General features: G+C 43.6%; 1 protein-coding gene across 25 annotated transcripts in view; it reads left to right on the forward strand.

Annotated features, from left to right (window-relative positions):
- The window catches only part of MCCC1 (methylcrotonyl-CoA carboxylase subunit 1), a 79,079-nt gene that overhangs the window by 14,330 nt on the left and 41,861 nt on the right, over positions 1-22,888 (forward strand). For all 25 annotated transcript variants that reach the window (XR_016233214.1, XM_089332091.1, XM_089332093.1 and 22 more), the window contains 6 exons: positions 2,580-2,675; positions 13,763-13,884; positions 14,052-14,199; positions 14,283-14,404; positions 20,663-20,774; positions 22,035-22,116. Coding sequence is in view for 24 of the 25 variants with exons in the window: in XM_089332091.1 (XP_089188217.1) it covers positions 2,580-2,675; positions 13,763-13,884; positions 14,052-14,199; positions 14,283-14,404; positions 20,663-20,774; positions 22,035-22,116 (682 nt within the window). In the remaining variant the exon portion in view is untranslated. The remainder of the gene's footprint in view (positions 1-2,579; positions 2,676-13,762; positions 13,885-14,051; positions 14,200-14,282; positions 14,405-20,662; positions 20,775-22,034; positions 22,117-22,888) is intronic.

Here is a 22,888-nt window from a genome sequence, read left to right on the forward strand (position 1 = left end):
TGACTTTCTTTTGAGCATGATACATGCTGTGCCAACTGCCCATTCCCTGTCTCCCCTCGCCTGTGTCACAGGTACTGAACTAAAACATCTGAAACTGAACCCCAGGCTTTGCATCTTACTGAACCTACTTTTTGCACGTGTCCTTTACACAGTAGATGGCCATGACGTTGCTCATAATAATATAATGCCGGAGATCGGGTGTCTTTGAATATCTCTCTCTCTGTCTCCCTCTCCAGTATTTCACCCCTCGCCTCTCCATCTAAAAAACTCCCCGAGTGCTGTTAGTGCTACTTCCCAAGCAGTTCTCTCTGCCCGCTTCCGCCTGTACCTTAGGTCACAGTCACTGTCATCTCCTGGGTGCCACATGCTGTACTCCACAGTCATCTCCTTATTCCACTTGCCTGCCTCCCACAACCTGTTTTTTGTGCTTCAGCCAGACTGAGAATTTAAAATAAAAATTTGATCATGTTATTCCTTGACTTTAAACCTTTCTTTGGAGCCTGGTGTTGTGGCATTGTGGGTTAAGCTGTGGCCTGCGATGCCAACAATCTATACAAGTGCTGGTTTGAGCCCCATCTTCTCCACTTCCGATCTAGTTCCCTGCTAATGTGGCTGGGAAAGCAGTGGAAGTACTTGGGCCTCTGGGTCTCCATGTAGGAGACTCAGATGGAGTTCCTGGCTCTTAGCTTTAGCCTGGCCCAGCTGAGGCCGTTTTAGCTATCTGCTGGGGAGGGGGTTGAATCAGCAAATTGAAGATTTCTCTCACTCTGTCTCTCTCTCTCTTTCTCTGTGACTCTGCCTTTCAAATAAATAAAATCAATATTAAAAAAAAAAAACTTAGGGGCTGGCGTTGTAGCATAGTGGGTAAAGTTGCCAGCTGTGACACTGGCATCCCATATGAGTGCTAGTTCGAGTCCCAGCAGCTCCATTTCCAATCCAGCTCCCTGATAATGCACCTGGGAAAGCAAGGGAAGATGGTACAAGTGCATGGGCCCCTGAACCCATGAGGGATACCTGGAAGAAGCCCCTGGCTTTTAGCTTTGGCTAGGCCCAGCTTTGGCCATTGTGGCCATTTAGGGAGTGAACCAATGGATAAAAGATCTCTCTCTCTCTAACTCTGCCTTTCGAATAGATTTAAAAAAAAACTTAATAAAAATTTTAAAAAATCTTTATATGATCCAATGAAATAGCAATAACTTAGAAGATGAATAATATTCAGTATTGATTAAGGTGGTTAGAAATCGATAAAATCATTTCAAGAGCTGATTAAACATGTGGATATCATTCAGCTCAACCCTACAAATATTCCTCTAGGTGTCTGTCACAGAAACATGCTCATATAAATGTGCAAATCCTCATGATATGGTCTTCCCCTTAAGGGTTTTCACAAAAATCTATGTCTTGGGGCTGGTGCTGTGGTATAGTGGGTAAACCCATCATCTGCTGTGCTGGCATCCCATATGGGTGCCGGTTCGAGTCCTGGCTGCTCCACTTCATGTTCAGCTCTTTGCTATGGCCTGGGAAAGCAGTAGAAGATGGCTCAAGCCCTTGGGCCCCTGCACCCATGTGGGAGACTCGGAAGAAGCTCCTGGCTCATGGCTCCAGGTCAGTCCAGCTCTGACTGTTGTGGCCATCTGGGGAGTGAACCAGCAGATAGAAGACTTCTCTCTCTCTCTCTCTCTCTGCCTCTGCCTCTCTGTAACTCTGCATTTCAAATAAATAAATAAATCTTAAAAAAAAAAAAAAAAACTGTCTTGGCAACAGTTCCACTGCAGATGGTGGATCAGAAAAAAAGCTACATGGAAGTTTCAAAGGCCAGTATAAAATAATTAACAAATATATGGAAGAAGCAGTGTCGTCATACTCTCATAACTATGTAAACTAGTAAACTTTTTTTTCCAAAGATTTATTTAATTATTTGAAAGGCAGAGTTACAGAGAGGCAGAGCCAGAGAGAGAGAGAGAAAGGTCGTCCATCATTGGTTCATTCCTCAAACGGCTGCAACGGCTGGAGCTGGGCCATTCTGAAGCCAGGAGCCAGGAGCTTCGGGGTCTCTCACAAGGGTGCAGGGCCCAGGGACCTGGCCCAGCTCCCACTGCTTTCCCAGGCACGTTAGCAGTTAGCTGGATTGGAAGTAGAGCAGCTGGGACTGAACCAGCGTTCGTATGGGACCAGTACTGCAGATGATGGCTTTACCCACTACACCACAGCACTGGCCCCACTGGTAAACTGTTGTAAATTTTTTCTTGCTGTGTATATCTGTGTCTATTGTCATGTTGTAACTTTTGGGCATTAAATACATTATTGCTTATTGCTATTATTGCTGTTATTGTTACTGTTATTAATCATAGCATGACTGATGCCCATTTCTTTCCAAAGACACTTTCATTTCACTCCAGTGTGTGGTTCATCTGTGAAAACCAAATTTTAGCATCCTTTCATGCAGAAGATTTCAGGACTGGCTTAGTTTTTATGACACAGGCACACAGGCTAGTACTTCTGTTTCTCAGTTCCAGCCCAAAGCAGTTCTCTGTGCCCTCATTGTATCATCTTCTAAATATGTCATATTTCTTGAACAGGCTGACGAAGCATATGCCATTGGCCCTGCTCCTTCCCAACAGAGCTACCTGTCTATGGAGAAAATTATTCAAGTGGCCAAGATTTCTGCTGCACAGGTAGGAGTGGTAAAGTGATTTTCTGTGTGAAAGGAGTAAGTTTGTACAACATGTGCAAATTTATTCTTTATAAAAAGTATCTACTTTTAAAAAGTTTTTATTTTTTTCATTTTATGTGAAAGGCAGAGAGACACAGAGAGGGAGACAGACAGAATCTTTCATCTGCTGGTTCACTTCCCTAATATCTGCAACAGCTGAGGCGGGGCCAGACCAAAGTCAGGAGCTGGGAACTGACTCCAGGTCTCTCATGTGGGAGGCAGGGACCCAAGAACTTGAGACCCTCTGCTGCCTCCCAGGGTGCACATTAGCAGGAAGCTGGAATCAGAAGTGAAGCTGGAACTTGAATTCAGGTGCCCTGATGTGGGTTGTAGGTATCCCAAACAGCATCTTAACTGCTCTGCCAAACACTTGCCCCTACTTTCTATTTTATCCTTTCTCAGGATTTTCACATTTCCTTAGAATTTCTTATTATTTATTTGAGAGGCAGAGAGACTCCCCATATGTCCATAATGGCTGTGGCTGGGCCAGGTTAAAGCCAGGCTCCAGAGACTCAACCTAGGTCTCTCACATGGATTGCAGGAACCCAGCCAATTGAGCTGTTGCCACTGCTTCCCAGGGTCCACATCAGCAGGAAGCAGGATCCAGGACCTAGTACCAGGCTCCGAACTCAGGTTTTCCAATATGGGTCATGGGTGCCTCAGCCAATACCCTAACCACTAGGCCAAACCCCTGCTCTCCAGGATTTTTACATTTGATTACTGGCTTGTCTTTGTCAACTAAGCATGTCTATTCTGATTCTTCAGCCACCCTACCTTTTTGCCAAATCCTGTGCATTTGATGTCTTTTGGGAAATAGGTAGAGGGAGGACTCAAATTACGAATCAAAATTGAGAGAGAATTTAGCTCTTCTACCCTCAAGACCAGATGCCAGAAACAGCACATCCTTTGGGAGAAGTAGCTGGTACTATGAATTCCAAGGTGAAATGCAGTCCAGAGAAGCCTGCTTCCTCCTCGACTTCCCCGTCTTAGCCCAGGGCCCCTGTGCTGCACCTGTTTTTCTAATGGTGACGTCTCAAAACTTGATGTTACAGCATCTCTCCTTCACCTTCAAAATGAAACAGGAACCCACTTCTGTTGGATCATCCTCTGATGTCTCAGAAATAGTTCTTTTTGATCGCACAGCCAGATCTTATGCTCTTTTACGTAGATTTGTGAGTCTCCACTGATTTCTCTACTTCCAAATCTCTTACCCAGCAGTTCTCTCTGCTACTGGATGAACATTTTCTTAACCACTTGATTCAGTGTTTTCTCCTGCTCGCTCTCTCTTTTTACAGTAACCTTACTCCTTCCCCATCCTATCCTCTAGTTCGTAAATCTTCAGTGGTTACAAGAGAAAGGTCAAACTTTTCAGCCTACATTTAAAAGAGTTTCTAATATGGTCCCATTCTATTCGTCAAACTTACCTCCCTTCTCCAGTTCTTTATCACGGCTACAATGAACTTTTTTCCCCTCTCCTTTATATACTACACAAATTTCCTCTTTTACGCATTTGCTTATACTGTTCTATCTGTCCTTGGTTCTCCATGCATTTATTCTTCCAACAACTGCTGAGTGGCCTCCTGCCATGGGCCATCCTCCTAAGCATGGATGTGGCAGTGGTTGGGGTGGACCCAGTCCTGTCCTGAGAAGCGCACTGTAGTAGGCAAGGCAAAAAGTAAACATTTCTTTCTTTTTTTGACAGACAGAGTGGACAGTGAGAGAGAGAGAGAGAGAGAGAGAGAGAGAGACAGAGAGAAAGGTCTTCCTTTGCCGTTGGTACACCCTCCAATGGCTGCCACGGCCGGTGCGCTGCGGCTGGCGCACCGCGCTGATCTGAAGGCAGGAGCCAGGTGCTTCTCCTGGTCTCCCATGGGGTGCAGAGCCCAAGCACTTGGGCCATCCTCCACTGCACTCCCGGGCCATAGCAGAGAGCTGGCCTGGAAGAGGGGCAACCGGGACTAGAACCCGGTGTGCTGGCGCCACTAGGCGGAGGATTAGCCTGTTGAGCCGCGGTGCCGGCCAGAAAGTAAACATTTCAACAAATGAAGAAAGAAGGCAATAAAGGAGATAAAGCAGGGGGAGGAGATGAGGACTGGAAGAGTAAATGTATACTTTTAATTAGGCTGTCAGGGGAGGCCTCTCTGGGGAGGCGACCATTGAACCAAGGCTTATGCGATGAGAAGGAGCCAGCCCTGGGAGGAACTTAAGGAAGAAGGTGCAGGCAGCTGGGATTGCCAAGACCCTGAGTTGCAGATAAGCTTGGTTCAGGGGCGCAAAAGTATTCAATGTGGTTGGAGTGAAGGCAGTGAGGGGCTGTGTTATTCAGGGTACAGTTGATGGAACTAAAATTCCCAGTTCCACTGGGTGTTTCAACAGAGGGAATTTCCTTTAGAAATCAGTTACACCAGGTTAGAGGGCTGAGAAGGGGTAGGGGGAGAGGGCTGTTGAAATGACCCAGTGATGATGACAGCAGGGACTGACCGTGACCCTGGAGCTGGGGAAGAGGCTGGAGGAGCCACCCGCTGCAGCCCTCGCTCCGACCCGTGCAGGGCTGTACCTGGCCAGCGGGATGTAGGGAGGCTGGTGCTGAAAGTTCCAAAGAAGCTGAAGACCAACTGGCTGCTGCTGCCACCCAGGAGAAGTAGAAGAGCTTCCCCGGCTTCTGGTTTCCCTCTAGTGACCCCTGCTGACGCAACCTGACAGGCAGCCCACCAGGCAAAGAGGGAAGGAGAGCCCATCCCCGAGTACAGCATGCAGGTTTGGGTTTGGACCTGAGAGGACCAATTCAGAGGAAGAAAGCTAGGAGACCAAGCAGAGAGAGATGGGGTAGCATTCTTTAGGGCATCAAAGGCCTTAATCCAGGGCTTGTGTTTAATTGTGAGTAGCCAGTTGGAAGATTTTAAGCAGAGGAGCGAATCGTCTGGTTTCCATTTTAACAAGGTGGCTGTGGTGCTGGGTGGAGAAGGGAGAGTAGCATGGGGCAAGGGCAGTGCTAGTAACCATGAAAGCAAGCAGGAAGGGTGATGAGTCACCTGTGGGCGCCCCATCATGCACCACTACCCCTGCCCTGCTGTCTGCATTCCTGCCCCCTTACAAATCCTTCCCTGTCGCCTCTGATCAACACTGATCTCTCCACTTTCCTTTAGCATTTGATTTCCTGTTCTAGTCATTCTGTGTAGCTATGTCAAAGGATAGCATTGTAACAATTTAGTTTCTTTTTTTAAAAGATTTATTTTTATTTATTTGAAAGTCAGAGTTACACAGAGAGAGGAGAGTCAGAGAGAGAGAGAGGTCTTCCATCGGATGGTTTACTCCCCAATTGGCTGCAATGGCCGGAGCTGCACAGGAGCCTCCCCTGGGTCTCCCACGCGGGTGCAGGGGCCCAAGGACTTGGGCCATCCTCTACTGCTATCCCAGGCCACAATAGAGAGCTAGATAGGAAGTGGAGCAGCCGGGACTCAAACCGGCGCCCATGTGGGATGCCGGCGCTTCAGGCCAGGGCTTTAACCCACTGTACCACAGCGCCGGCCCCACAATTTAGTTTCAATAGCACAATTGGCTTTATTTTCCATTGTAAGATTGGGTAACACTTTGCTTCCTGTGGTAGAATAAGTATTCCCATGGCTGAGCAGAGGATGTGCAGACAGAGTAGGGCTTTAGTTTGAATTAATGAATTTGTGTAGTTACTTTTGTACTCTTATTTTTGTATACCTCTATCAGTATTATGTAGATTCAGTTCTAGAGTGAATAATTTAGGCATTACTGTATATACACAGGTATTTAAAACACACTTATTTCTAAAGCTTTCTAGTTTCTTAGTTATTGCTTTGAGTACAAGGCCTTTAGGAGGGGAAGGAGATGAGAATAATACTTCATATAATATGCGTCCTGAAGAATCCAGACACTTTCACATACTATCACTTTATTAATTAACCGTGTATTGAACCCAGGTAGCCTGGTACTATTCTTCCATCTTATAGGTGTAAACTCTCCCGTACAGAAAGGTCATGTGATGTTCCCCAAACCATGGAGTCTGACTGATCAAAGTGTGGCAGCAAAGTGTGGCAGCAGCGGCTCCCCCTGGGGGCTCGTTAGAAACCCAGCTTTCAGGCTTCAACCCAAACCCTCTGTAATTTGCATTTTTATGCAAAACTTAAACTTTTATCAAGATTCCCAGGTGATTTGAAAGCAAAATTTGTCTGATTATTGGAAGAGAGAGAGTTTAAACCAGAATCTTCTAACTGCAAGCCCGCACTGGGTTTATTAGACCAGACCAAGTGGCCGGGGGTAGGGGGACGTGAGTGTGTGACATGCTAATTGCAGGGAATCAATCAACTCTGTAACTATTCGGGTTAATATTGTGGTAGATGTTATGATACTCACAATGAAGAAAGAATAAATAATATTTGTTCTAAAATAGTTTATAAATAATATTTTGAAAAGAATGTAATATTTTTAAAAGTATTTTGCCTGGGTAGTCAAGATTTTAGGTGGCTTGAAAAAATTACAAATAGTGCTGAAAACAAAGGATAAAAGAGCAAAAGACAGCGACATGGGCAGATGGGGTTTAGTGTTCAATCAGAAAACTGAGGCCAAGGAAAGGTACTTTAGTTCTCCTGCCAGCCCTGATGAAAAAGGAAATTTGGTTGTTTAGAGAGTGCTCCTCTGATAAAAGGATATTAGTAGAGCAAAGCTTGCTTTAACTGGAACTTTGAAGAAGAAACTCCAGGGTCATTCTGATAAAGGACGTTGAGTACCAGATGTTCAGTGATTTAAAAGTTTTCCCAAATAGTAGAATTGTTCTAAATGTGACCATTTTGGCCTAAGCACTTTTGTTGAGCTAGAGTGAAATTTTTGAGTGAGCTGAATTTCTGGTGGTGCCTGGGGTATGGTTATAGTGGGAGAATGTAGGTGATGTGAATGTCCCTTAGTTAGTTCTCTTGACTGGCAGTTGTCTCTGACTTTCTTGGGCTGGAAAGGCAGTAGCAGGCCACCCTGGTTGCAGATTAGAGCCACCAGAGGAGCCTTTCATGCTGATGGACTGCCTTGGGGAAGGGCCCAGAGGACCTGGAAGGGAGTGTGCAGAGGCTTTTGGAATGCCTCGTGGCACACAGCTTCTTGAAATGCTGGCTGACAGGTGTATGACAGCGTTATCATGACAGCCATGGATATAAGAGCTGTACACATAGGACAGATGTGCTTTTCTGAGTGTATATGATGCTTTAGTGAAAAGTTAAACATAAAAGCTCTTGCCCAAGCCTAATCCTCTGTTACCTGCATTAGCTCCCAGCGTGAGTGTTGCATGAAAATGCCCCAGTTTCTTTTCATGTGCTAGCAAGAATGAGGAACTCTACTACAGATACTTGAAGAATCACTGGTGATTTTTTTAAAATATTTGTTTTTATGTATTTGAAAGACAGAGTTACTGAGAGGCAGAGAGAGAGAGAGAGGTCTTCCATCCAATGGCTCACTCCCCAAATAGCTGCCATGGCAGGAGCTATGCCGATCTGAAGCCAGGAGCCAGGAGCTTCTTCCGGGTCTCCCATGCAGGTGCAGGGGTCCAAGGACTTGGGGCCATCTTCCACTGCTTTCCCAGGCCATAGCTAAGAGCTGGATCGGAAGTTGAGCAGCCGGGACTCAAACCAGCGCCTATATGGGATGCTGGTACTGCAGGTAGCAGCTTTACCCACTGTGCCACAGCACCATTCCCCACTGATAAGTAATTTAAATGCATACCATGAGTTGCTTAACTAGATATAAGTAAGCTGTATGGTTGACCAAAAGGAAATCTGTGTGTATGGGTAGGAAATTCTTGGTAATAAGAATTTAAAGAGTAACCTGTTTCCTTTTGCAAGGGAAGGACACATCTTTTTTCTGCAGAGCCAACAACAAAAACTTTGGATCTGTTCATGTGCTTGACAAGTACAGGGCAGAGGAAACAAGCTAAAAGACTGCAGGAAACTATGTTAGCAGAGATTTAAGGGCAGGCGATGCCAGTTCTCCATCTACTAAAAAGGTTTTCCCGCACAGTCAGCCTTCTGTGTCCGTGGGATACACATCCATAGATTCAACCAACCACAGGTCAAAGATTTTTTTTTTAATTACATCTCTACTGAACATGTACAGACTTTTTTCTTTTTTTATTTTATTTTATTTTTTTTTTGACAGGCAGAGTGGACAGTGAGAGAGAGAGAGAGAGAGAAAGGTCTTCCTTTGCCGTTGGTTCACCCTCCAATGGCCGCCGCGGCCAGCGCGCTGCGGCCGGCGCACCACGCTGATCCGATGGCAGGAGCCAGGTGCTTCTCCTGGTCTCCCATGGGGTGCAGGACCCAAGCACTTGGGCCATCCTCCACTGCGCTCCCGGGCCACAGCAGAGAGCTGGCCTGGAAGAGGGGCAACCGGGACAGAATCGACTTTTTTCTTTTTTAAAATTCTATTGAATAGGAGAGTAGACATCTTTTTTTTTTTTTTTAAAGATTTATTTGTTTATTTGAAAGGCAGAGTTACAGAGAGGCAGAAGCTGAGAGAGAGAGAAGTCTTCCATCTGCTGGTTCACTTCCCAGAAGGCTGCAATGGCCAGAGCTGTGCAGATCCAGAGCCAGGAGCTTCTAACAGGTCTCCAACACGGGTGCAGTTGCTCAAGGACTTGGGCCATCTTCCACTGCTTTTCCAGGCCATATCAGAGTGCTGGATTGGAAGTGGAGCAGCTGGGACTCGAACCAGCACCCATATGGGATGCCGGCACTGTAGGAAGCAGTTTTACCCTCTATACCACAGTGCCAGCCCCCAGATTGTTTTTTCTTGTCATTATATTCTACACAATACAACATAACAGCTATTTATAGCGGGTTTACATTGTGTTAAGAACTATAAATTATAAATAATCTAGAGGTAATTTAAAATATACAGGAGGACGTGATGGGTGATATGCAAACACTGCACCATTTTGTGTAAGGGACTTGAGCCTCCTTGGATTTTTGTATCCTTGGGCTCCTGGAACCAGCCCTCTGGGTACTGGGGACAGATTCTGAGGGATGACTGCATTGTGTCATGAGCAAGCTCACCCGGCTTGAGTCCTGTGACCCTCCAGGATGAAGTGGCAGCTCAGTACATGCCTGATAGGGAATTGGCCCCTGGGAAGTAGCGTTCTTACTTTCCTTTCTCACCCATTTATGCACTCAAGAATATAATAGTTTGTATATATTAAATTGCTCTTCCTAAGGGAAATTAAACTTTTTGAGGCTGTTCCCAGAATGTGTAGTTGAACTTTATTCTCACCAGGAGGCAGCTGCTCTTCTTTTTAGTTATGAAAGTGTCTAGGTCATTGAATACTTCCATGGAATTAAGTATCTGTTAAAAGTAAGAGAGACTAGGGGCCAGCGCTGTGGCGTAGTGGGTAAAGCTGCCACTTGCAATGCCAGCATCCCATATGGGCACCAGTTGGAGCCCCGACTGCTCCACTTCTGATCCAGCTCTCTGTTATGGCCTGAGAAAGCAGTAGAAGATGGTCCGAGTCCTTGGGCCTCTGCACCCAAGTGGGAGACCTGGAAGAAGCTTCTGTCTCCTGGCTTCTGATCAGCGCAGCTCTGGCCGGTGCGGCCATTTGGGGAGTGAACCAAAGGATGGAAGACCTGTCTCTCTCTCTTCTCTGCCTCTCCTCCTCTCTCTGTGTAACTCTGACTTTCAAATAAATAAATAAGTCTTAAAAAAAATGAGAGACTAGCAATGAACATTCAAGAAATAAAATCAAGGAAAGAGCTACAATAGCATCAATAAGAATCAAATACTTAGGAATAAAGTTAGCAAAAGCATTTCAAAATGTATGTACCCTTTAGAACATAAAAACACAAGCCATAGACTGGGAGAAAATATGTACAAAGCATATAAAAGGCTTGTATACAGAATATTTAAAGAACACTTGCCACCCAGTGGTGAGACAAACCACCAGGTTTTTGTTTTTTAAAAAATATATATTTATTTATTTTAAAGACAGAGTTACAGGGCGGGGGGGGGGGCGGGTATCTTTCATCCATTGGTTCACTCTCCAAATGGCCACAATAGGCAGGGCTGGACCAGGCGAAGCCAGGGACCTGGAACTCCATCTGGGTCTCCCTCATGGGTGACAAGGGCTCAAACACCTGGGCCATTTTCTGTTGTTTTTCCAGGTCATTACCAGAGGGCTGAATGAGAAGTAGAGCAGCTGGTTCTTGAACCAGTGCTCATATGGGATGCTGGTGTCACAGGAGGTGGCTTAACCTACTGCACCACAGTGTTGCACATCCCCCCCCCCATTATCTTTTCTTTTTTAAACAGATTTATTTATTTTTTTATTTTTAAACACTTATTTATTTTATTTGAAAGTCAGAGTTACACAGAGAGAGAGGCAGAGAAAGAGAGAGAGAGAAAGAGAGAGAGAGAGAGAGAGGTCTTCCATCCACTGGTTCACTCCTCAATTGGCCGAAATGGCCGGAGCTGCACCTATCCAAAGCCAGGAGCTGGGAGCTTCTTCCAGGTGTCCCACATGGCTGCAGGGGCCCAAGGACTTGGGTGAGCTACTACTTTCCCAGGCCATAGCAGAGAGCTGGATCAGAAGTGGAGCAGCTAGGCCTTGAACTGGCACCCAAATGGGTTGCCGGTGCTTCAGGCCAGGGCATTAACCCACTGCACTACAGCGCCAGCCCCAGAACTTTTTCAAATGATGGAAGTGTTCCAGAACTGTACCACAGTGACAGTTACACAGTTTAATAACTTTACTAAATCCACCAAAGTATAAATAGCTGACTGTTAAGTATTATAAATCATACCTTTAAAAAAAGCCAACAACAAAGAGCTAGACCTGTTTCATTTTGCCTAGCATATATCTTCGGCTATTTCATATAAAATACTAAAATCAAAATTCAACTCAAAAGAAAATGAATTCCAGAATGACAGCAAAATGTGACTAATCCAGCACTTTATCTCCTTCTTGCTTTCGTTGTTTGTTATCAGAAGGATGTGGGTTTTCTGATTATTTGAGTTTCCCAGACATCTGAAGCTTATCCTTTTAATTTCTAGATGTTATGTGAACTTAACTATTTAGAAATAGGGTTGGCTGAGCACTTTGCTTTTGCAGCCTCTTGGTTATACTTACCCTACAGATTTATTATTTTAGAAGAGCAAATGTGCCCTCAAGGCTGTTGACATCAGAAAGAGTTGCTTCATCCCACACTAAATCATCCATGCCCATTCCGCCTGTTGCTTTCTTCTGTTCCTCCCTTATTGCTGTCACTGTACTTATTCTTAGGAATCTGACCTTCCTTGATTTTCACTCTTCTTTGGGCTAGAAAGCCAGATCAGAGACTTTGTTCATGTTCTAAGTAAGTTGGAGGTGACTGGGGTAAGGTATGAGGGAGTGGTCCTCTTTCACAGAAGCATATGTAGACTTCAATACATTACTTTTGGTTTGCTCCTTAGCTTTTCTCTGGAAAGATAACCTTGGCAGATAGTGACTTGAAGATAAATGAGGCACTGCTGTGCTATTGAATACCATAGTTTAAATTCTTGGCCAGTTTTGCTAGAGACAGTAAACAAATCCCTCTTATCACTCTCAGACTCTTTATTCTTGACTTTCTACCCTAATAGCAACAAGATTTTCAATTGAAATACTGATTCCTGGGTCCAGCATTGTGGCGTAGCCGGGAAGGCCGGCACCTGCAGTGCCAGCACCCCATATGGGTGCTGGTTCGAGTTCTGGTTGTTCACTTCCAATCCAGCTCCTTGCTAATGCACCTGGGAAAGCAGTGGAAGATGGCACCAGTGCTTGGGCCCCTAGATCCACGTGGGAGACCTGGAAGAAGATCCTGGCTCCTGGATTTGGCCTGGCCCAGCCCTGGCTGTTGCAGCCATTGGGGAGTGAACCAGTGAATGAAAGATCTCACCCTGTTCCCTCCCCCAACAGTCTCTCCCTCTCTCTGTAACTCTGACTTTCAAATAAATAAGTGAATCTTTTTTTAAAAAAAAAATACAGGTTCTTGTCTGTGATCTGATCCAGAATTCCACTTCTTGGTATATACCTAAAAGAATTTAAAGCCGGGACTCAAACTTGTATATAGCCTCTTATTCACCATAGTTAAAGAGTGGCAGGAACCTATTAGCATGTCCATCAACAGATGAACAGAGAAGCAAAATGTGGAATATACTTGTGTGTGGCGGAATTATTATTTGGCTTTAAAGAATGAAATTCTGACACATACTGCAACATGGATGAACTTGGAAAACATTGTGCTAATAAGCCAGAGACAGAGGGACAAATGTAGTGTCTGAATTACTCACATTCATAGAGGCGGGAAGTGAAACAGAGGTTACCAGGGACTAGGAAAAAAAGAGGGAATGGGGAATTGTGTTTGATGCATGGTGGTTATGTTTGTAGCTTGTGGATGTGCTTGGTGTCGCTGACTTATGTTCTTAGGTGTTTCAAATGGTAAATGTTATGTATATAATACCACAATAAAAAAGGACAGTTTGTTCTGCTTTTGGTCAGACTTCAAGACTGTAGTACAAATATTTTAGATAGCTGTCTCTGTCTCTTTCTCTCTTTTTTAAGATTTACTTATTTTTTTAAAAGACGGAGTTTTCAGAGCGGTGGAAGCAGAGAGAGAGGTCTTCCATCCACTGGGTCACTCCCCTAGTTGCCACAACGGCCAGAGCTGGGCTGATCCGAAGCCAGGAGCCAGGAGCTTCTTCTGGGTCTCCCACATAGATTCAGGGGCCCAAAGACTTAGGCTATGTTCTGCTTTCCCAGGCACAGTAGCAGGGAGCTGGATTGGAAGTGGAGCAGCTAAGACTTGAACTGGTGCCCATATGGGATGCCAGTGCTGCAGGCTGCAGCTTTACCCACTACACCACAGCGCTGTACCCTTTAGACATCTCTTTGGGAATAGATTTTGGTCACGACCATGATATGCCTATCACCAGGAGAGGCCTTCCCAGAGGTAGAGAATGTCATCTGCATCAAATCTTTGCCTGCTGAGAATTAACTAGCAAGCTTTTCATATTATTTCCCACCTCTAGGCTATCCATCCTGGATATGGTTTTCTTTCGGAAAACATGGAATTTGCTGAACTTTGTAAGCAGGAAGGAATTATTTTTATAGGTCCTCCCTCATCTGCAATTAGAGACATGGGTATAAAGAGGTAAGAATTTATATCTTCGTAAATATAACCATATGAAGGTCAATTGAAATTGTTTTTCCCCCCTACAACGTTTAAGAGAGGGTTATTGTTATTTAGACTGCGCTGTATTTGTGTTTTTCTTGTGTAAACAATTCACTGAATCAGAGCGTCTTGTTTTAACTCCAAAGCACTTCCAAATCCATAATGGCCGCTGCTGGAGTGCCTGTGGTGGAAGGGTATCACGGCGAGGAGCAGTCGGACCAGTGCCTGAGAGAACACGCCGCGAGAATCGGTTACCCCGTCATGATTAAGGCCGTTCGGGGTGGAGGAGGCAAGGTGAGGTGTGGGGTGTTGCTGCTGGCCGTTTCCGACTGCTCTTTGCTTTACGTGTGTGGTCACCGCTGTCTTCTCTGTCTCAGGGCATGAGGATCGTTCAGTCGGCAGAAGAATTTCAGGAGCAGTTGGAGTCGGCGCGGAGAGAGGCTAAGAAGTCTTTCAACGATGACGCTGTGCTGATCGAGAAGTTTGTGGACACGCCAAGGTGCCTTGAGTTGGTTTTTCTGACTGGTTTTTAAAATTAAATTTGAAAGCAATGCATTCATAGTCAATGATATAAAATTCTGATAGCAGATAAGTGCATCAGGTTCCTCAGTCCACCCATGCTGTAACCAGTGATCACACTATAGGAGTGTAGACTCCCCAAGCAGTTTCTGTGTGAATAGAAGCCAACACAGTGGCCCTTCTGTGTCAGTTGTTCCACATCTGTGGATCCAGCCAACCACAGATGAAAAATAGTCAGCAAAAAACATGTCAGTAACTCCTAGAACTTGAGTTTGCCATGCACCCGAGTACTGCATGGAAAACGTAAATGAGTGGTATGTAGGCGTGTATTAGGCATTGTATGCAATCATGAGATGATTTGAAGTACACAGGATGAGATGCCAGGGTTCTATGTAAATCCTCATACAGTTATATACCATGTAACATTGCAATCAATGGTGGGCCACATATATAACAGTACATACCATATAAGGTAGTGCATAGGTTTGTGTAGATAGACTGTAAGATGTTCTCACAACAATGAAATTGCCTAACGACTCACTTCCCCAGAATATATCCCTGTCATTAAGTGACATAAGAACGTACTACACCATTTTGTGTAAGAGGTCTGAATATCTGCTGATCTTGGTATATGAGGGGGTGTCTAGAACCAAATCCCTGTGGTTATTGAGAAATGGCTATATATTTACCCATGTGTGTTTGCACTATATATACACATATATATTATATATATGTACATATATATACACACATAACACAGAAAACAAAACACATACAAAAGAACAGTGAATAGAATCTTATATACTAATATCATAGACATCTTTTCATGTCAGTAGATACAGATATTGGTTCTTTTTATTGGTGCCTTAATGCTTCCATGTTATTAATGTACCACTAAATTTACAAATTTTTCAATATAAAGAAATATTGAATAAATTAAGCTATATTTATAAAATTTTATAAGTTTTGAGGTGTTAAGAAAATCAAAATAGATAACTAAATTTGATTATGTCATATGTTAATAATACTAACAGCCAATGCTTATATTTGCCATGTGCCAGATTCTATGTATCTTACAGATACTAAGTAGTGTTGCTGTCCTTCCAGTTCTGAGTTAGCCCCACAGCAACTCCATGGATAGGTTCCCATCAGAGTGGTCATGTTAATTCTCTGATATAACCAGCTGCTAACGTGGTGAGACTGGGATGTGAACCCAGGCAGCCTGACTTCAAAGTTCAGACTCTAAGCCTCAGGTCTAAACTGCTTGTCTAGGTACCCCTTATAGCAAATGCCTTGGGTACTACTAATTTTTTTTGTTTGTTTTGGAATTTTATTTTCATTTTGTTTTGTATCATAAGATATTGATTAGAAAGTTTCCTATTTTGTGGGTTTTGTAGCAATTTAAAAGTATGCATATAACTTGTAAGTCAAATGAAAAGAATAATTCGTTTGGGAAGCATGAGCAGAAAAGGCTTTATTTTGAAGGTAATGAACTTGAGGCTTCAGGCCCTGCCCTTGCGTGAGCCTCTTCCAAGACTCTGTACCTAATTTTGGATTTGTAGTTTTGCATTCTTCTCCTTAGAAATACCTCCAAATTGTCTTTGAGACCCTACAAAACTTGGAATTGTCTCTGAGCATGGCGCAGTAAAGGAAACTCAGCTAGGGTTTGATGATAAAAAAAGATGTCAATCTCAAAATATGTCTGCCGATTGGTGGAACACAGGATAGGCTACCTGTTAGTGGGCAGTAAGGCACCAACAGAGGAGATTCTCGGGAAACTGAAACCTTCCTTCCACGTCATTTTGGAAAAAGAGAGTAGGCTAACCATCCACATTGGCCTGCTTTTAAGTCAGAATTGTTGTGGAGACACCAGCTAGCTATTTCAATGACTATAACTTAATGTCTGCAACATCTCTTGAAGATGTAAATTGTCTAGTCATGGAATGTTATCCATCTGTGGGTGCACTTTATAATTTATTCCCAATAGCTGGAAAGCTCCTGAGAATAAGGACCTGATCATGTATTTTTTTTTTCTATATTACTTGGTAAACTGCTTACCTCGTGATAGGCACTGGTGATATTTTTGAGATATAGAAGTAATATGAATGCAGTATAAACTTTTAGAAAACCAAGTAACCCCTAATCTCATCCACCTAATGGAAATATTAACAGTTCTATATATTCTATAGTAATAACTTTTGACTATTATGCTAGTCATAGCGTTTATACTTTATCTCCTAAGTAATTACCTTTGGGTTAATAGGATGCCAGAAGACTGTCACGATGGTGATCCGCTAACTGAGACAGGCAGATGCCACGATGTTTTACAGGTCAGACCTACGAAGCTTCTCTGAAAGCACACTCTTTCAGAGGAGAAAAAGAAATCAGCTTCTCCCCTCACCTCATCTTCAATACATATTCTAGATTAAAATGGAAATAGGAAACTAAAAACATCAGAACTCTTAGAAAGTGGCAAAGACTCCTGATAGAGTGCAGCTGCATCTGTCTGTCTCTACCTAGCTGGCCAGGCTCCAGCAACCTCTGAATTGGAGCAGCTGGGGTTTGTGGCACCTTGTGGTTCTCAGATACTTCTAGATGCTGTGGCCCTGAACCTCTAAGTTAGGTCAGTCAAGGAAAGGACAAGAGCCAGAGCGGTTGGATGAAGACAGAAGTCATAATATCAACCTTTGTTGAAGTTCCCTTGCAATCTGCCAAAGGGGGAGTGTTCCCTACTTCTGAGAACCCAGCCAGGAGCTGCGCTGTGCTCTTGGGGTGGCCCCCACATCTTCCCTTCATAACCTACAGTCCCCTCCTTGCAACAGCTAAAAGGTAAGGGAGAGTCCACAGAAGTGGTAGAATTTACAAGTGGAATTTAAAAACAATCAGTTCACCTCAACATGCAGAGAGCTTGAAAGTCGTCACTCACATTCAAAAAGCAAGAAAAAAGCTGAACAAAATCAAGGTCAGTGACGTTTAGACCTGCGGAGAATCAGGGGCCGAGAACACAGCACCACTGTAAAAGCCGGCCAGGCGTGTGAGTCCAGCGGTCACGGTGCAGGTCAGCTTCCCTGGAGCGTAAGCTGCAGGAGGCAGAGTACTGAGGTGGGAATTCGGGCCAGTGCTGGAGGCTGAGTGTGCACTAGCTGGGATGTGGGAAACTCCATGAGGTTCTCAGAATTAGGAGGCCCTCATTTTCCTGAGCTGTTCCCCCAGGAACCTCAGCAGGTTCTCATCAGTGAAAATCTGAGGAAAATCCCCCGAGGCTTTGGGGCGGAGGGAGAGGGTAGGTAGCCATTTGGAAAAGGCCTGAGCATTCCAGCTCCCTAAGCGCGGGTGTCCTGCCTGAAGGGGAGAACTGCCAGCAGAGCCTGTTCCTTTTCTCTCTGGTGCTGGCAGTGAGACTCCTCTAGCCCTCTCTCGCCTTCCCATCTCCCCTAAGTGGGGAGAAGAAAAAACAGACTAAGGGACACAGCCTACCTACAGACTTCCGTATCCAGCAAAATGACCCTTCAAAACAACAAGGAGAAATAAAGACTTTCTTAGGGGAATTTGCCACCAGTAGACCTGCCTTGTAAGAAATATTCAAAGAAGTTCTCTAAGAAAGAGGGAAAATGATACAGGTCAGAAGCTGGGATCTACACGAAGGAAGGAAGAGAATTGGAGGAGGAAGAAGTGAAGATAAAATAGAATTTCTTGTTTTTCTTATTGTGAGTTGGCCTCACAGCGGTTTGTTCAGAGTCTTAGTGGCTACAGTGTCTTTGGTGATGACAGCTTCTAGACAGTAAAAAAGAGAAGGAAATGTAGAGAAGGCAAACCCAAAAGGAAGAACTTGGCCCCAGGTTTTGTCAAGAGAATGTGTTGGACGTGTTGGAAAATTTTAAAAATGGAGCATTCAGGGAAGATGGTATGTCAGGACGTGGTTACATGAAGTGTGCTTCATGAGGGCATCAATGGCAGTGGCCCACTGTGCCAGGACAGGACATTTACAGGACTTCCTGATATTTTTATTTCTTCTAAGTTTGATTGTTTTTAAAAGTCAGCAGACAAACGTTTGCTGCATACTCACTTCTGTATTGTGGTGGTGAATATGTGAGGTGAACTGCAATGGGAACAAATCAGAATAAACCTGCGGAGAGGAGAGCACTCGTGTTCACTGGGTGGTCTGTGTTGGTCTGATTTCCCAAAGTGTTATGTTTAATCACTATTAACGTAATTTTTCATAATTTGACTATTTTGTATTAACATTAAAGTACCTATTTATGATTAAATGTTATTATATTCTAATAATACTAATGATCTATATATATATTATATCATCTAATTTCTTTCTTAATGCTTTTGTGAATAAGCAAGGTAAATGAACATAATGATTGTGCATACTGATGGGATACAGTGATATTTCAATATAGTTACACAGTATGTAGGATCAGATGATAAGCCATTTTAATTTGTCTTCCATAGTTTATAAGAGTTTAAGAAAATATGGGTTAGAGATGGGCTTTGGCCTAGCAGTTGGAATCTCAGGTTAGAATGCATGGGTTCAATATCCAGGTGCCACCCCCAGACTCTAGCTTCCTGCTAATGTGGACCCTGGGAGGTAGCAGTGATGGCTCAAGGGGTGGTATTCTTGCCCTCCAGGTGTCAGACCTGGGTTAACTTTCCAGCTCCCAGATTCCCCCTTGGCCCAGTCCTACCTTTTGTGGGCATTGGAGGGTTAAAATATTGGATAGAAGCTCACTCTCTCCCTCTCTCTCTCTCGAATAAACTAATTTAATAAAACCCATTTATAAAAACATTTTCATTGACCTTTTGAGAATATATGAAATGTGACTATAATTTGAACTTTTTTCTAAGATTTATTTATTTTACTTGGAAGTCAGAGTTACAGAGAGGCAAAGGGAAAGAGAGAGAGAGAGAGAAAGAAAGAAAGAGAGAGATGTCTTCCAACTGCTGGTTCACTCCCCAAATGGCCGCAACAGCCGGAACTACACTGATCCGAAGCCAGGAGCCAGGAGCTCCCTCCGAGTCTCCCAATTGGATGCAGGGGCCCAAGCACTTGGGCCATTTTCTACTGCTTTCCCAGGCCATAGCAGAGAGCTGGATCAGAAGTGGAACAGCTGGGACTTGAATTGGTACCCATATGGGATGCCGGCACTGTAGGCAGCAGCTTTAACTGCTATACCACAGTGCTGGCCCCTATAATTTAAATTTTTAAAAAAAGATTTATTTATTTGAAAGAGAGGGTGATATCTTCCATCCCACTGGTTCACTCCCCAAGTGGCTGCAGCAACCAGGGCTGTACCAGGCAGAAGTCAGGAGCTTGGAACTCCATCTGGGTCTCCAACATGGGTGGAAGGGGCCCCAGGTCCTTTGGCCATCTTCTGTTTCTTTACCAGGAGCGTTAACAGAGAGCTGGATTGAAAATGGAGTAGCCAGGACTCCAACCAACTCTCATAGGGGGTGCCAGTGTTACAGGCAGCGGCTTAACCTGCTGTGCTACAATGCCAGCTGCTATAATTTTAAATTTTTGTGTATCTCTATATATCACTCATTTTCTTGACATTTCTTCTTTTTGTGATACCCCTAGTGTGAGTCTTATTTTTTTTTCCCTTTTTTTGCTTTCTAGTCATTTTATATACATACTATCTTACAAATGGAAACTGTCATCGAGTTTTCACAAGTCTATAGGTCTGTTTCTAACTCCATAATCTCTATTTTGAGGTAAACACATGAGTATCTGATCTTACTTAAAAATAAAATGGAGGCTGGCACCGCAGCTCACTAGACTAATCCCCCGCCTTGTGGCGCCGGCACACCGGGTTCTAGTCCTGGTCAGGGCACCAGATTCTGTCCCAGTTGCCCCTCTTCCAGTCCAGCTCTCTGCTGTGGCCCGGGAAGGCAGTGGAGGATGGCCCAAGTACTTGGGCCCTGCACCGCATGGGAGACCAGGATAAGCACCTGGCTTCTGCCTTCGGATCAGTGTGGTGCGCCAGCCGCAGCGCGCCGGCCGCAGCGGCCGTTGGAGGGTGAACCAACAGCAAAGGAAGACCTTTCTGTCTCTCTCTCTCCCTGTCCACTCTGTCAAAATAAGTAAATAAATAATTAATTAATTAATTTTAAAAAAAATAAATAAATAAAATGGAGGGAGCCTGGTCACTGTGGCCAGTGGTTTGATTTATTGAATCTGGTGTTTATCACCCTTAGTAAAGGATATTCGCATATATTTGCTTTTCAACAGGCATGTAGAAGTCCAGGTGTTTGGTGATCACCATGGCAACGCTGTGTACTTATTCGAAAGAGACTGCAGTGTGCAGAGGCGCCATCAGAAGATCATTGAGGAGGCCCCAGCGGTAAGCGCCTTGTAAAGAAATGTGTAGGCTTCCCTGCACTGGAGACCTCATCCACTCTCACTTTCACATCAGAATCTTGGATGTTAGTGTCACTCTCCAGAGTCCTGCTGGACGACTGCTTCCCAGCCTCACTGTCCTGTTCCGATGGGGCTGGACACCACAGAGCCACGTTCCTTCTGGACAGACTCTGGGAAAATCTACCCTGACCCAAGTAGCTGAGAGTGAGCAGCCATGTAGAGACCTTTCGATGCACGTTTTAAATTGCAATTAACTAGTATTAATTCTAGGCATGTATGGAATGGTCTGGTTAATTGAATGCATTTTGTATAAAGAAGAGTCTTATGTTTTAACTGCTGTTTCAGATGTTCCTAAAAATATATTAGTCCTCTTCCTGCCTACAGGTTATACAGTAAAAAAATGAGGATAGCTCTCGTTTGGTGACTTTGGCCCCCCAACAGTAATTGTTTTCATCTCTCTGAACCTTCCTCATCCTTGGTTTTGGTTGTTATTTGGGTTAAGGCCTCCTACTAGGACTGCCTATTTTCAGATTCAAGTTTTTGGAGATTGCTACTGCCGTGGGTTCTTGTCCAAGGTTATATACATGTTTTATTGATATGTATTTCCAAAATGCCACAGATCTGAGAATTCTGGCTAATCACTTTGTTTCTCTTTTAATGTATTCAAAATTTAATTTCTGTTGCAGAGTATATAATACTGTTTGAAGTAAATGTTGATAATTTCAGTAAACCCTTATTTAAACAGAGATTGCTTCAATATATATCTGTAGAGCACTCTTTTAAAATGTTAAAAACTTCACTTATTGACATGTTTCTTTTAATCAAACTTTCTTGATTAACTTGGAATCTTAAAGCTTCCCATTATTCCAAGATAATGATTGGATCAGCATGCTGTATCATTCTGAAAGAAAATGGGATTACAGAAAATTTTCATATTGATTCATATAATTGTAAGTGGGAATATAGTTACGGTAGTTATATAGGTACAAGAGACAAGGATTTGTAATTATGCTAAGTAGTATCTGTGATTCATGGAAATGATTAGCAGAATGATTAAACAGTGATATATTGACAGTTAAACTGGAGTAAGACAATGTGCCTTGGTGAAGTGGATAATGTTAGCTTTTTATCTTTGTCTTTTTAATGCAATATTTAGTACATGGAAATATCATATTGTATGTTCATGAAAATTTCTAGTTAGGCAAACTTAAGTGGAGATTTATTTTAAATATTTTCTTCATAGCCTGGTATTAAACCTGAAGTAAGAAAAAAGCTCGGAGAAGCTGCAGTCAGAGCTGCTAAAGCTGTGAATTACGTTGGAGCAGGTATGGTTTGTTATAATTTACTTCTAACAGAAGATATAAAACAATATTTGTGTTTCAAAAGGCAAGAGAAAAATAAATTTTGAGTTTGACCATAGCCATGGGAAGAAAAACAGTATTTTAAATTTTTATTTATTTATTTGAATGGCATGAAGACTGAGAGCATCCACCTGCTGGTCCACTCCCCAAATACCTACAGGAGTGAGGACTTGGGCTGGCATTTGTGGTGCAGAGGGTTAAACCACTGCCTCTGACATCAGCATCTCATATGCTTTTGTTTGAGTCCTGGCTGCTCCACTTCCAACTCAGCTCCCTGCCAATGGCCTGGGAAGCAGCAGCAGATGGTCCAAATGCTTGGGCCACTGCACCCATGTGGGGACCTAGATGAAGCTACTGGCTCCTGGATGTTGCAGCCATTTGGGGACTCAATCAGTGGATGGATAATCTGTTTCTCCCTCTCTCTATATAACTTTGTTTTTCAAATAAAAAAAATTAATTTTTAAAAAAAGAGTAAGGGCCATTATCAGGGGGCTGGATCAGAAGTAGGAGCAACCAGGATTTGAACTGGTACTCAAATGGGATGCTGGCATCACGGGCAGCAACTTAACCTAACTGCTGTGCCACAGTGCCAACCCCACATACATATTTGAAATAAAGAGTTCACCAAACAGTACTTGCTGTAATTATATATGATAAGTTTTTATATATTTTGATTCTATTTATAATAATATCACTGAATTGATTTTTTTACTTTTTAAACATTAATAAATTTTAA

The sequence above is a fragment of the Oryctolagus cuniculus genome, chromosome 4 (genome assembly GCF_051225735.1).
Source record: "Oryctolagus cuniculus isolate XC-2025 breed Fujian yellow rabbit chromosome 4, ASM5122573v1, whole genome shotgun sequence".
NCBI classification, from domain to species: Eukaryota; Metazoa; Chordata; class Mammalia; order Lagomorpha; family Leporidae; genus Oryctolagus; species Oryctolagus cuniculus.